Genomic DNA, 14,852 nt, shown 5'->3' on the forward strand with positions numbered 1-14,852 from the left:
AACCTCCTCTCCTCGTCTAACAAACTGCGTGGCTTCAGATCTAAGCTCACACTCTGGCGTTCCTTTGTGGGACAGGGCAGGCTGGATATGTTTCCCCTGTGCAATGTGCATGTAAACATCAGTACACTTTCTGATCTCATAAGCCAGCATCTGAAATCTCTCGATGAGCGATTTAATCATTATTTTCCATCGGAGTCTTATGCACAGTTTGACTGGGTCCGTGATCCTTGGAGTTCAAGCGCGCTGGAGACTGCAAAGGACTGGCCACTGCCAACACAGGAGCAACTGATGGAGATCAGGGAAGACCGCACATGGAAAATTAGATTTGGTGACATGGAATTGGACAGGTTTTGGATTTTCAGTGAAAAAAAAGTGTATCCAGTGGCTTCAAGTAGCGCTGTTGCTATTTTGCTACCCTTCTCCACAACTTATCTGTGCGAACTGAGCTTTTCAAGCCTGACGTACATCAAGAACAAGTACAGGGAGCGACTGAGGACTGTGGACCAGGAGCTCCGTGTCTGCCTCTCATCCATCCCTGCCAGGATAGGGCGGCTGTGTGCGTCGCACCAGGCTCACGTCTCTCATTGACTGAAAAAAGTTTGAGAAAGGCTGGTCTAATGTACCATCTAATGTAATGTCTTATAACCAGTGGTAGGCCTACTTAAAGGGATAGTTCACTTTGAAATTAAATTTTGGTATGTTTTATCTTACCTCAAGGGCATCCAAGATGTAGGTGTCTTTTTTTCCACAGTAGTTTCAATTTTGATATTTTTAGGTCAAACCGTTCTTGTCTGACAGTCATATCATGCAGGTCTACGGTCACTGTCTCAAAGAGCATGCACAGAGAAGTCCAAATTAAAACAATTCCCCATCGTAAGTACACATTGATGGCCTAAGACACGAAATGAGCGGTTTGTGTGAGAAAACGAACAGTATTTATATCGTTTTTACCTCTTATACACAGCCAAGTCCAAGTGATCTGAGGGCGCGGGCGCTTCTTTCTGTGTGACGTGTGCGCAGACTGGTGCATAGATATATATATACACTAGATTTCGCATTAAAGACATTCGTTCCAATGAACTGCCGTAGCCAAGGCGACATCTAGTGTATACATCTATGCACCAGTCTGCGTACACGTCACACACCAGGATGCGCTCGCGCCCTCAGATCACTTGGACGTGGCTGTTACACGTGGCTCCGTCTCCGTAAACTTTTTCTAGTGCACGTCTCTAAACTTAAACAAAACTCAGCGAATACTATTCACTCAGACATGAGATATATATCTCTATAATCATTTAAGTGTGTAGTTTTAAATTATCTCATTCAAAACTAAAACAAATATTCTCTGTTTATGTAATCTATATAAAAAGAGAGAGAGATCAGCCGTTCTCATTATCGTTCTGGCAGCTCATTACTCTGCTAATTTGACACGCCCATGGAGAGCGCGCGCTATTCAAACGCAGATAATCTGAGGCAACACATGCAAACCAGTCAACGCCCACAACCGCTGGAAAACACACTCGCTGTGAGGAATAATAATATCATGATAATCCTGGAAATTTTACCTCAAACGTGCTGGAGTAGCCTAACAACGGATCCAGCTGCAGATCATCAGTAAGTGCTTTGTTCTAATCGCGATATGAAATGGTGTCTGTAAACCGCAAAAGACTGTTTAAATTTGAATCGCGTTTCTGTGTTTGAATGAATGCACGGCACATATGCATGCGTTTGTTTACTACAGCTCGCGCGTGTCTGTGTGTGAATGAATTAACCTTTAGTTTAGCTTTTAGCAAACTATCTATATTGCCTACTGAGATGAGTAAAAATCGACTGAATACGTTGAAATAAAATGTCTTTGTATAAGCAACATATTAAACTGCAAATTAACATTTATGCCCTAATATATATTATAAAAGACGATATGTTACAGAGGAAATATGATTTTTTTTCCATTTTGGATAGATTTTTTTTATTTTTGTGTTTTATTAGTGACAAATTTGAGGAGAGGATAGCCTACATCCAAAACTTTCTGAAAATACGAATGAGAATTAACTGCACAATTACTAGAAATGTTTACCTTGGATATTATACAATTTGCAAGCATACACAGTTTGTGGAAAAATACACTTTTTTTCAAGATGTTTCCAACTCTGAACCAATTCTGTAGTAATATATATATATGTGTGTGTGTGTGTGTGTGTTGTCTTTGCATTCTTTCTTGTGGCTCAGTGACACCTGAATGAAATGCTCATTAGTATGCAGCATTAGCAGGTCTTTGTCTTCAGGTGTGAATGAGGACATTATTCATGACCTTGTTGGATCATTCACGCCCACCTGCATATTGCCTTTCCAAACAAAAAGTGTCTAACAAAATTTAAATCAATCTATTGTTTAATGTGAACGATTAGCCCGATTGATTTTCAGATCATTTTGAAGTAAACACTCTAGGCGACAACATCCATTAGTCAAAAGTATTGTGGGAATATGTGAAGTTGGTCGTTTGTGGTCTTACATCAGAAAATTTAAGTTTGAGTTTTTTGAATAACCACGCATAAATAATATTCTCTCAAAAATGCAAACATGTATATGTTGCTCACATATTATGATAGCCATGTTGGTGCTAAATAGAGTGTAATTACACCTTTGCCATTAATATGTTTATAAGCAACTGAAAAAAATACAAATATCAGGGCATATCAAAACATCTCAAGGACCCCAAAAACACCTTAGACTCCAGAGGGTTAATAATGTGTATTTGTAACATTTGCTGGTCAAGACTGGAATGGTCCCCAGAGGGTTAAAATAAATCACATGTACACATAATGTTTTTGTTTTTTTTTTACAGTTTTTACTGTTTTCTTGGGGTTTCTTAATTTTAAACTAGTTGTATAGCTGTAGTTATATGCAGCGTACGGAGCCCGGGAAGTCACCTGTGGGAGAGGAAAAAAACAATCCGTGGCGACGGTTTTGCAATCTGTCCGCACAGTTTACAAACCGTACTCACGAATTCTCAAACTGTTCCCTCGGTTTAACAAATCGTGCCCACGGATTAATAAATCGTACCACGAGTTTCTAATCCGCGCTCTCAGATTTGTAAACCGTGCATTCAGTTTTTGCAATCTGTACCCACAAATTCATAAACCGTGCCCAGGCTTTCGCAATCCGTTCCCACGGGTTTGTAATCTGTACTCACAGATTTGTGGCCCCTCCCCCAGTCTGTGTCCAGACTCATTCAACCAGGCCAACTGTTTAGGTGCAGGATGCAGTGCATTGCGTTTAAACTTTTTTTTTTTTCAAAAAGGAAAATTTCTTGCATTTTCAAAAAAAAAGACATTTATTTGTATCTTTTAAAGTCCTTTTTTTAGGGGAGAAAAAAACCCTCAGTATAATAGAATAAGCAACAAAAAAAAAGACATAAAAAATTACAAACATTTCCAAAACTGTAAAAGGTTAGGTATAAAAATAAAACATATTACTGTCTTAAGTAATTTAAAGTTATAAACGCTAATAATAATAAATAGCCTATCATTATTATTATCAGTCTACAAGGCTACATATTTAGAAGACGCTTTTATCTAAAAAAGGAACAAAACAGTCAAATGTCAGTCATAATACAGGTTAGACCATAATACATCATTGAGTATCACAAATAAACACAAGATTTTGACGCATATCCAATGGCGCCTGAAATGAAGTGGAGTTTCAGTCTTTCTCAGCATGTAATTGGCTGTTCGCTACTGATGTCACACCTAACAACCTAAACTCAGGATCAAAGCCTGAGCTGACAGAAAAAGTTGATGATCAGCATCATGGTACCAACAAAGCCTGGTTTGATTGGTTTGGTTTTGTCAACTCGAAACTAATCCTGTAACCCTGAGTTTGTTCAACTACCATCATGGTACAGGCCCCTGGTGTATAGGATCTAACATGCATGTTATTAGTTTTAATGTTTTATGGGTCTAAATGTTTGTGCTTTGTGGCATTGAACTGGGATTCACTTTTCTGTCTTTTTTTCACTTCAGATCTGATGCCGTTGAAAGAGGAGAGTCAAGATTGGAATGAAATGGAAGAGAAAGAAGAAAGGTCTTTGAATTGCTCACAGACTAAAACAACTTCCTCACGAAAAATGGCTCAAAAGACCGGGAATATTGGTAATTTCACCTGCCACCTGTGTGGACTAAGTTTCAAAAAGCAGGGAAACCTTGACGTTCACATGAGAGTTCACACTGGAAGGAAGCTTTACCCCTGCCAAGAGTGTGGAGTAGTTTTCAGTCAACAAGGAAACCTTAAAGTCCATATGGGAATTCACACTGGAGAAAAGCCTTTCACCTGCTCTCAGTGTGGAAATGGTTTCAGGCAAAAAGGAAACCTTAAAAGACACATGATAGTTCACACTGGAGAGAGCCCTTACACCTGCCAACAGTGTGGCATGAGTTTCACTAGCGAAGGAAACCTTACAAAACACATGATCATTCACGACGAAAAGAACCTTTTGACATGCCAACGGTGTGGAAATACTTTTAAACAAATTGGAAACCTTAAAGTCCACATGAAAATTCATTCTGGGGAAAAGTAGAATAAAGTAAATATTTCTACGTTAGTGTTTATACAAATGCAAGTATGCCAGACCGACACCTAACGTACTGATACGCTCATGAGATCGCGTTACACACATTATTTGTAACAGCAAGATCTATAAATGATATGATACATGTTTATGTGTGATGAATAGTTTAGGCTTGAGATTAGGGGATGCAGAAAGCTTTGTGTAATGATTTATTCATGCGTTTACTGCAGTGTAAGTGCAGACTGGTGAGGGTCTTCTCCGACACACATGTAGTCTTTAACCACTGTGCACCTGATGTGAGCTTCAGTGGAAGGTAAAACTGGTTCACATTATCACTAGATCCCACACAGAACAAGTCTGTGCTGAAGAGTGAAAGGACTTAAAGGGTAAGTTCGGTATTTTACACTTAAAGCCCTGTTTACAGATCGTATCTGATGAAATATAACGGTTAAGATTAAAATTTGGACACATGCTCCTGTCCCGAGAATTTTAGTTTTATTTAGCTTTCCCCCCCACCCCCACAATGGTTGTCTATGTGCACTGGCAGATTCCTTCCTAAAACACATTAAACTTTCGTTTACAAAGACGTGAAACTCACCGAGTGGTCAGGGGTGTTCACTGATACGGTCCCAAAAAAAAACGCTGAAAAAGATGCATTCCAACAGCTTTTATCGTAGTGTTTGTCCAACTCCATTGATTGTATTGAATGTGCTGTGTGAGGTACGTTATTCCTCCGCCGCTTCTTCTTCTGCTTTTTCTGTGTATTAAATGAAATGCCAGCGGTTTGCTTGCAATCGGCAAAGGTGCATTATCGCCACCAACTGGTGTCTATTATTCAAGCTCTCAACGGAAGAATCTGGGTGTGACGCGTTTGGCAAAATAGGTCCACAAACGCTAAATAAAACTAAAATTCTCGCGACAGGAGCATGTGTCCAAATTTTAATCTTAACCGTTCTATTTCATCAGATACGATCTGTAAACAGGGCTTTAAGTGTAAAATACCGAACTTGTCCTTTAACATAACCCACTGCAATCCCCTGACTGCAAGTCATTCATAAATGTTTATTTGCTTGGCAACGAATGAATTACTTTTCTTTAAAACATTTCTTTAACACTTGCATGTTTGTGCTTTTGAACACAGACCTTCTTATAACTTTATGATGCATCAATAAATTATATACTGATGATTTACCATGAGTTTGACAATTTTTTAACCATTGATTGAGATAATGCTAAAACAAGTTTGACATCCAGAGATTAATAGATCAACTAGGAGGACTAATAACGTAACCATCTACTAATGATCTGATTTTATTTATTTCATGATTTTACTATTTTTTTAAAAGATAATTTAAAACATATTTGTAAATAATTGGCATATCACTTAGTAATAATTTATGAATGTATAGTCATGTTTTGACCACCCACCAGGCTGATGGAGGACAGTGTTGAGTCATCATTAAAGCAGTACTCGGTTAGGCAAGTGGTTATGAAATAACAAACACAAAAACTTGGTATTGCAGTGGTGTGGAAAATGACTGCTTTACTTGAAATGTGGTCTGTAAAAGCCTCATAAGGAGTCTTTTTTTTATCATACACTGTTGAAAAGTTCTCACCAGTCAGAATACAAAAGTTTGAAAAACTTAATTTTATGACCTTCTATAGACCCTTTTACAGCCCACGTGATCAAATAGTTGCGCGCGCATTTTGGCAACGGAAGTGGAAGTAATAACTTTACAAAACTTTGAAGCTATTTATAACACATTTTTTTCATTATGACAATAATTAATTCTTCATTTACAATAAACTGCAAGGTGTAAGCTTTCAAATGAGATCATACTTGTGCTTTTCGTGCAAAGGGTTCATGAACTGTATCTGTTTCAGTTTACGTATGCCATTTCTGGGGATTTTTCAAAAGTGGCGTTGCAGCTTAACAGGTTAATGGTTTCAGAAAATGAAGCAAGGTTTGCCCTCGTTCATGGTATTACACACTCCTGTACAGTTGGTGGCGGTATACTACAAAAGAGTCATCTGCCTAGAAGAAGAAGAAGAGTCAATGGGGCTGTAATCGTTAGGCGATAGGGCTAAATAGATCTGTGTGTCGTCTGCATAGCTGTGGTAAGAGATTTGGTTCTTATTCATTATTTGGCTCATTGGGAGCATGTACAGGTTGAATAGGAGTGGTGCAAGAATTGAGCCTTGAGGGACTCAGCATGTCATGGATTTCCACTGAGACGTATGGTCTCCTATACTTATGTAGTGGTGGGCAGATCGAGGCTTCGTGAAACAATGAAACAGTTGAAGCAAATGTTTCATATTGTGTCGAGGCTTCGTGAAACAATCCGACACCCGTCTCAACGGTGACACCAAGTGGTCATTTGCAGGTGTTGATCTGAAACAACATTGACAACTAACCCATTAAAAAATGAGTTTTTTTTTTTATTATTGTATTTTTCTAATATGCGAAGCTTGTAACCTGTAGGCTCCTCACTGTGCATAATGTTATTTTGGTCATGAAAAATTAATATTAATAAAAGAAATCAAGCCACAATGTCTAACCTTTTCATAGATTTTTATTCAAAAATATTCATTTATCTGCTGTGAAAGGACTTAGCCTACTTCTTTTTTTTTTACAGATAATTTCTCCAGCCTTTGAAAATATCCTCTCACAAGGGACACTTGTTGTTGGCATACAAAGATATTTTTTTGCAAGGACCTACAAATGAGGAAGCCTATGTATCTATCTATTAATCTATGTATGTATAAATCTATCTATTGATCTATCTATCTGTCTATATATATATTTCTATCTATGCATCTATTAATGTGTCATTATATATACTCTGTCTGTCTCTAGCCTATCAGTCAATGTGTAAATTTAAATGTAAGCCTAAAACTAATCACTATATCACCAAAAATCCGCTATCTCAAAATCAAACTCCTCTCACAAAAACCCATGAGGTCAATATGCGTTGATTTCACTTTTATACAGATGTGTGGTCTGTTCCCGACCGTGTCAATCAAACGCTGATTCGGCGGCTCACACCTGATGAAACACTTCGAGGCTTCGTTTGGCCATAGTCACGTGACATGGGTGTTTTGAATCACGCTTCGGATCAGTGTTTCGAAACATCTGCGCTTCGGGATCTCGAAAAGCTTCTGAACGACTGTTTCGCGTCAGCCATCCCTATACTTATGGTCTTTTATGCTAAAGCTCTGTTTGCTAATTGTTAAACTGTGTGACAGGTGTTTAAACATGTGATGAGTCAGTGTGCATATTTGAATGGCAGTGTGTTCCTTGTGAAAACTAGTATAGAGATTTTCTGCATTGAAATTGTCCCAAATGCAGAGAATTGTGTGTAGTGTTTTGAAAAAAGTTTTAGAACTGCAATTTGAGTGTAAAGCATGAATTGTGCTTGTAGTTTAGCAGAATGGGTTCAGGGGGTTGGTGCATGAGTTACATGTTGTGGTCATTGTTTCTCAAGTTACCAGTATTTGTGTGTAAACAATTGAGAAAAACTGTAATACTGAAATGCTCACACTGTGTATGTTTTGGAAGGTGGTGTCATCCTCAATTATGCGCTGCTGTATTTCTCGTAGCCTTATGGAATTATTTGCAATCACCATATTGATTATATCTTGTTCTGGAGTGAACATTCTTCCTCTGCCCCCACAGTGTTTCCTCTAGGATTTTTTCCAGCTGTGGTGGCAGGCCCATTACCCCAGGGGGAGGGGCGCCGCCCATGAGTGATATTCCCATGGTCCACGCCCCCTTGCCCCAGGTGTTTAAACCTCCCCTAAGTATTATAATTAGGGATGGGTATCGATTCAGATGTTCCAATTCGATTTCAATTCGCAAGCTCTCAATTCGATTCAATTTCGATTCTCGATTCGACTCAATGAATATAGATTTAACACAAAACCTATATTTATAAAAAAGAACAGTGAACATAAGTTTACGAGTGGTTAATTAATAAAAAGAAATTAAGAGCCAGTATATTAAACTCTTATTATTTTAGGTACACTTGGGTACATTAAAACAGAACCCAACCATATACAGTCCCCTCCAAAAGTATTGGAACAGTGAGGCCAATTCATTTATTTGTTTTGTAGACTGAAACCATTTGGGTTAGACATCAAAAAATTAATATGAGACAAGAGAACAACATTTCAGCTTTTATTTCCAGGTATTTACATCTGGATCTGATACACAACTTAGAAGATATAACCTTTTGTTTAAACCCACCCATTGCTCATGCGACCAAAAGTATTGGAACAGATTAACTTAAAATAGATTAAAGTGAATAAGACTTAATATTTAGTTGCAAATCTTTTGCTTGCAATAACTGCATAAAGCCTGTGACCCATTGACATCACCAAACTTTTGCAATCTTCTTTTGTAATGCTTTTCCAAGCTTCTTTCAGTTGTTGTTTGTTTTGGGGGGTTACTACCTTTAGTCTCTTTTTTTTAGCTGGTAAAATGCATGCTCTATAGGGTTTAAGTCTGAAGATTGACTGGGCCAGTCTAAAACCTTCCACTTCTTGCCCTTGATGAACTCCTTTGTTGTTTTGGAACTGTGTCTTGGGTCATTATCTTGTTGCATGATGAAGGATCTCCCAATCAGTTTGGTTGAATCTTTCTGTAAATTGGCAGACAAAATGTTTCTGTACACTTCTGATATCATTTTGCTGCTGCCATCATGTGTTCCATCATCAATAACGATTAATGAGCCCGTCCCAGAAGAAGCCATGCAAGCCCAAGCCATGACAATACCTCCACCGTGTTTCACAGTTGAGCTCGAAGCCTCTGTACTTTTGTTCATGAAGTCTTCTGTGAACAGTAGATTGAGATACCTTCACTCCTGCCCTCTGGAGGTTGTTGCTGATGTCACTAACAGTTGTTTTAGGGTCTTTCTTTACAGATCTCACAATCATTCTGTCATCAACTGCTGATGTTTTCCTTGGTCTACCCATTCGAGTTCTGGTACTTAGTACACCAGTGGTTTCTTTCTTCCTCAGGACATTCCAAATGGTTGTACTGGCTATGGACAATGTTTGTGCAATCGCTCTGATTGATTTTCCATTTTCTCTCAGCTTCACAATTGCTTGTTTTTCGCCCATAGTCAGCTCTCTGGTTTTCATGTTGGTTACACGTCTAATTATAAATGTAGTCTTTACAGGCAAAACCCAAATCTGAAACTGAGCGCAGACATTCAGTGCTATTTATTGTTTGAATAATCAATGTAACAGGACACACCAGGGCAACAAAACACACCTGTCAGTCATATGTTCCAATACTTTTGGTCGCATGAGCAATGGGTGGGTTTAAACAAAAGGTTATATCTTCTAAGTTGTGTATCATATCTAAATGTAAATACCTGGAAATAAAAGCTGAAATGTTGTTCTCTTGTCTCATATTAATTTTTTGATGTCTAACCCAAATGGTTTCAGTCTACAGAACAAATAAATGAATTGGCCTCACTGTTCCAATACTTTTGGAGGGGACTGTATATCAAATGCATACAATGCATAGACAGGATTTTGATGCAAGATGAAAAACAGTCTCATGCCTTGATCAAACAGGATCAGGTTCTTTTATGTTTAAGATAAAACAAACACAAAATCTCACTGCATTAGAGTAACATGGAGGCTGCAAGCCTATGAAGTGTAGGAAAACTAATACTGGCTTTTGGGTGATATATAAATAAATATGGGGAAAAAAATCGATTCATAGCCTTTGAGAATCGATATTGAATTGACCACATTTAAAAAAACGATGAATCGAAAAATAGTTTTTCTAGTTATAATATGAAAGGTTTCAATTTACAGCGGCAAAGCGATTATGTGCATCCCGTGCGCCGAATGATGCACTTGAAGCAACTCGAAGTCAGTTATTGAGCCTTTTCTTTTAACAGTTTTAAATTTCAGTTACAGTGCGCATGAAGAACAATTCATAGTGCTCTCTACTCCAGTGCTGTAATCTAACAGAACTAACGCAATAAACTCCAGTAAGATAAAGTCATTTTATGCAAACCATAGACCTTTATCTACAAATAAAGTATAATAATGTGAACATTGATCTTAGAGAGTGTCATCGTGTTACTCGTAACCGAACGCGACGCGCTGTTTGAATTGTGAATGGAGAATGACTAAGGAGAGATGAGTTTTCATTAACTTTTACTTAATTTCATTAACTTTAACATTATGCTATCGAATGACTTTAGAAGTCTTGGAATATAGTGCAGGAAAACTTTATGGTGCTTCACAATGTTTTTTATGCCTTTTAGTGGGGCTTAACAATAACACAATAGTATGCACAATATCGGAGCTCACTGAGAAGCTGCAGCCGTGGCGGGAGGATTTTTGGTGTGGCGGCCCACCACGGCAGAATGAATATAGCGGAAACACTGCCCCAGCATCTGGACGTCTAGCAATTCTGTAAATTAATAATTTCAGTATTTTTACATGTATGGTATTGTTGTGTTTCTCATTAGACTATGGCAGTGCTACAAAACTTAGTGAAAAGTGACTGTACTAACCGATTCTCATTTCAAAATGTCCTTATGATGCTTGCTACAGTGTAGCGCCTCCAGTTAGGCTGAACCCGTTGGCCAGCTTCCCTCAGGGTCATCCCATGGTTGATTACATGGTCCACTATTGTAGCTCTGATGTCATCAGTTATTCTATTTCTTACTCTTCTTACCCTTCCTCTTCCCCCTTCTTGTCCTCCTCTTGCTCTAACTTCACCTCCTTGTCATCCTCTCCCTCTCGCTTCTTCACCTCTGCGTCCTCTTCCTCCTACTTCTTCACCTCCACGTCTTCTTCCTCCTCCTCTTTCTCCTACTTCTTCACCTCCACATCCTCTTCCTCGGCCTCCTCTAATTCTCACTCTTCCTGCTCCCTCCATTTTACTCCACACGGACAGCTTACCTGTTGCTTATTTATAGTGCTAAGATTGCAAAGTGACCTAATTATCCAAAACAGTTTTCACATGTGTAAATAATAGCCATAAATGTGTATAGTTTTGCTAGGAGTGTGTTGATCATTTGGAAATTGAGTGTAAAGCAGTGAGTTGTGTTTACAGTTCCGCAAAAAGAGTGCTGTGCAGTGGATTGTACGTACACTCAAACTGAGTGAGTGGTTTTGCTATAAGTATTAATAGTTATAGAAATTGTGCTATAAGAATCACAGTTAGGGTTTAAGCATTCAGAAAAAAACTGTAAGAAAATACTTGCGCTCAAAGAAGAGACAGTTTGACCCCAACGTGATTTGAACATGCAACCTTCTGATCTGGAGTCAGAATTTAGCAATAAGGATTCCTGAAATTAATAAAAGTTGAGCTCAAAGAAGAGACAGTTTGACCCAAACCTTCTGATCTGGAGTCAGACGCGCTACCGTTGCGCCACGAGGTCCTGCATTTGTGTGAATTTTGTCCTGAAATTCTGTGAATTTGTTTATCTAATTATAGGATTTAGCAATAAGGATTCCTGAAATTAATAAAAGTTGAGCTCAAAGAAGAGACAGTTTGACCCAAACCTTCTGATCTGGAGTCAGACGCGCTACCGTTGCGCCACGAGGTCCTGCATTTGTGTGAATTTTGTCCTGAAATTCTGTGAATTTGTTTATCTAATTATAGGATTTAGCAATAAGGATTCCTGAAATTAATAAAAGTTGAGCTCAAAGAAGAGACAGTTTGACCCAAACCTTCTGATCTGGAGTCAGACGCGCCAACGTGATGCGCCACGAGGTCCTGCATTTGTGTGAATTTTGTCCTGAAATTCTGTGAATTTGTTTATCTAATTATAGGATTTAGCAATAAGGATTCCTGAATTTAATAAAAGACTTGAGCTCAAAGAAGAGACAGTTTGACCCCAACGTGATTTGAACACGCAACCTTCTGATCTGGAGTCAGACGCGCTACCGTTTTACCACGAGGTCTTGCACTTGTGTGAAACCCAGGACGAGCGGTCAGTCTGTGAATACGACAAGAGCGAGGCAAGTGGGTTTTTTCTTAATATCCAGTTCTCGTGTTGTTCAGTGTATTATTTTCCAGAAGGTAGGGCTATTTTCGATTCTCTCGCTATTTGAACATTTTTACCTTCAAACAAATCTGTATTTTAATTAGACGCATTCCTACTTTAAATAACAGCCGCGTCTGAAAAGTATTGCAGTTTAAATTTTATAGCACTTAAGTGTAGCGCTGTCCAACAGGCAGTTTCGATTTCTCCCATTTTCGGATTATTTGCTTTTGCTGTGCTAATTACTTGGAGAGACAGCTGTCCTCACTCAGGCGTTTGAAAGCACTATATTTCTGCAGTGTGCGCGCTGTCGCGGAAGCGTCAGCGGAAGCGTTCAGCTCTCCTCGTGTGAAGACCGACTCGGGTAAAGACCATCGACTCTACCTGCGCGACTCCATCGAGCAAGGACACCTAAAAGGCACTTAAGTATCCTATTCTCCCTCTTCCTTTCACTCTGGTATAGTATTTCCCTTACTCAACGTGCTTTCAATACATTCCTGTTGTCTCTCGACAACGCTCTCTCATCACGCACAGAAGGCAGCGAAATACTGCTAATCTGCGTCCCATTCTCTCATCCTCACACACACCTCTCTCTCTTTCTGTGGGTCTATGGAATTGTCAGTCAGCAGTCAACAAAGCTGACTTCATTCCAGCCTTTGCATCTCACTCTACTCTTAATATTTTAGGCTTAACTGAGACCTGGATTCGTCCAGAAGACTCAGCTACCCCTGCTGCTCTCTCAAACAACTTCTCTTTCTCTCACACTCCTCGCCAGTCTGGGAGGGGTGGGGGCACAGGTCTTCTCATTTCTAACAATTGGAAATACTCAACCCTCTCTATGCAATAACTACTCGTTTGAATATCATGCTATTACACTTACAACTCCCATTAAGATCCATATTGTAGTCATATATCGCCCCCCAGGTCAACTGGGAAGCTTTGTAGAGGAGCTGGATGTGCTGCTGTCTTCTTTCCCTGAGGATGGCACCCCACTTGTCGTCTTTGGTGATTTCAACATTCATCTAGAGAAGCCGAATGCAACAGACTTCATCTCTCTCCTAGCCTCATTCGATCTCAAACGGCTCATCACCATAGGTACTCACAAATCAGGCAACCAACTGGACCTGGTATACACACGCAACTGCATCACGGACAACATTTTGGTGAAACCTCTCCACGTTTCTGATCATTTCCTCATAACTTTCAATATTCAACTCACTACCCATGCTCCACCAACCCCCCTACCAGTTACTTTCAGAAGAAACCTGCGCTCACTCTCTCCCTCCCATCTTTCCTCTGCTGTGTCATCTTCTCTCCTCTCCTCTCACACTCACAATTCTCATCTCTGGATGTTAATACCGCAACAGATACTTTATGCTCCACTTTAACTTCTTCTTTAGACAATATCTGCCCTATCTCCTCCAGGCCAGGACGTACTACTCCCTCTAACCCCTGGTTATCCGAGGTTCTTCGTGAACACCGGACTAAACTCAGGGCAACAGAGAGGAAATGGCGCAAATCAAAAGACACAACTGACCTTAGTATGTATCAATCTCTGCTCTCTTCCTTTTCTGCTGATGTTCATGCTGCAAAATCTTCTTATTTCCACAACAAGATCAACAGCACCGCTAACACACAAACACTTTTAAGTCTTTCAACTCTCTCCTCTGTCCACCTCCACCACCACCCACCTCCTCTTTAACTGTTGATGATTTTGCTAACTTCTTCACCATCAAAACAACAACTATCAGCAGTCAGTTCTCAGCTCCACACACACAGGAACCCAGTCCAACCTCTCCCACTCCCAAAAACCTTCTCTCCTCCTTCTCTCCACTAACCGAGGAAGAAGTATCTAAACTTCTCCTCTCCAGTCACCCTACCACCTGCCCTCTAGATCCCATCCCCTCACACCTTCTACAAGCCATCTCTCCCACACTTCTACCAGCACTCACACACATCAACTCATCCCTCCACACTGGCACTTTTCCTACAGCATTCAAGCTGGCTGGGGTAACTCCACTGCTTAAGAAACCGACATTAAACACATCACTCTTAGAGAATTACAGACCTGTCTCTCTCCTACCATTCATTGCGAAAACACTTGAACGAGTTGCCTTCAACCAAGTATCATCTTTCCTCGCTTGCTTACAGATCGACCACAGGCTCAGCTCCCTCCTACTTTCACTCGCTCTTACGAGTCTACATCCCTACCAGAAGCCTGCGATCGGTCAATGAGCGACGGCTCGTGGTACCATCACAGAGAGCCA

General features: G+C 39.7%; 1 protein-coding gene across 3 annotated transcripts in view; it reads left to right on the forward strand.

Annotated features, from left to right (window-relative positions):
• Positions 1–5,938, forward strand: part of LOC307004277 (uncharacterized protein) — a 40,173-nt gene extending 34,235 nt beyond the window's left edge. For all 3 annotated transcript variants that reach the window (XM_079623376.1, XM_079623378.1, XM_079623377.1), the window contains exon 3: positions 4,023–5,938. In XM_079623376.1, coding sequence (XP_079479502.1) covers positions 4,023–4,576 — 554 coding nt within the window. In that variant the 3' untranslated portion in view covers positions 4,577–5,938. The remainder of the gene's footprint in view (positions 1–4,022) is intronic.
• The last annotated feature ends 8,914 nt before the right edge of the window (positions 5,939–14,852 follow it).

Source organism: Phoxinus phoxinus, assembly GCF_949152265.1.
Source record: "Phoxinus phoxinus genome assembly, chromosome: 9".
Lineage (NCBI taxonomy): Eukaryota > Metazoa > Chordata > Actinopteri > Cypriniformes > Leuciscidae > Phoxinus > Phoxinus phoxinus.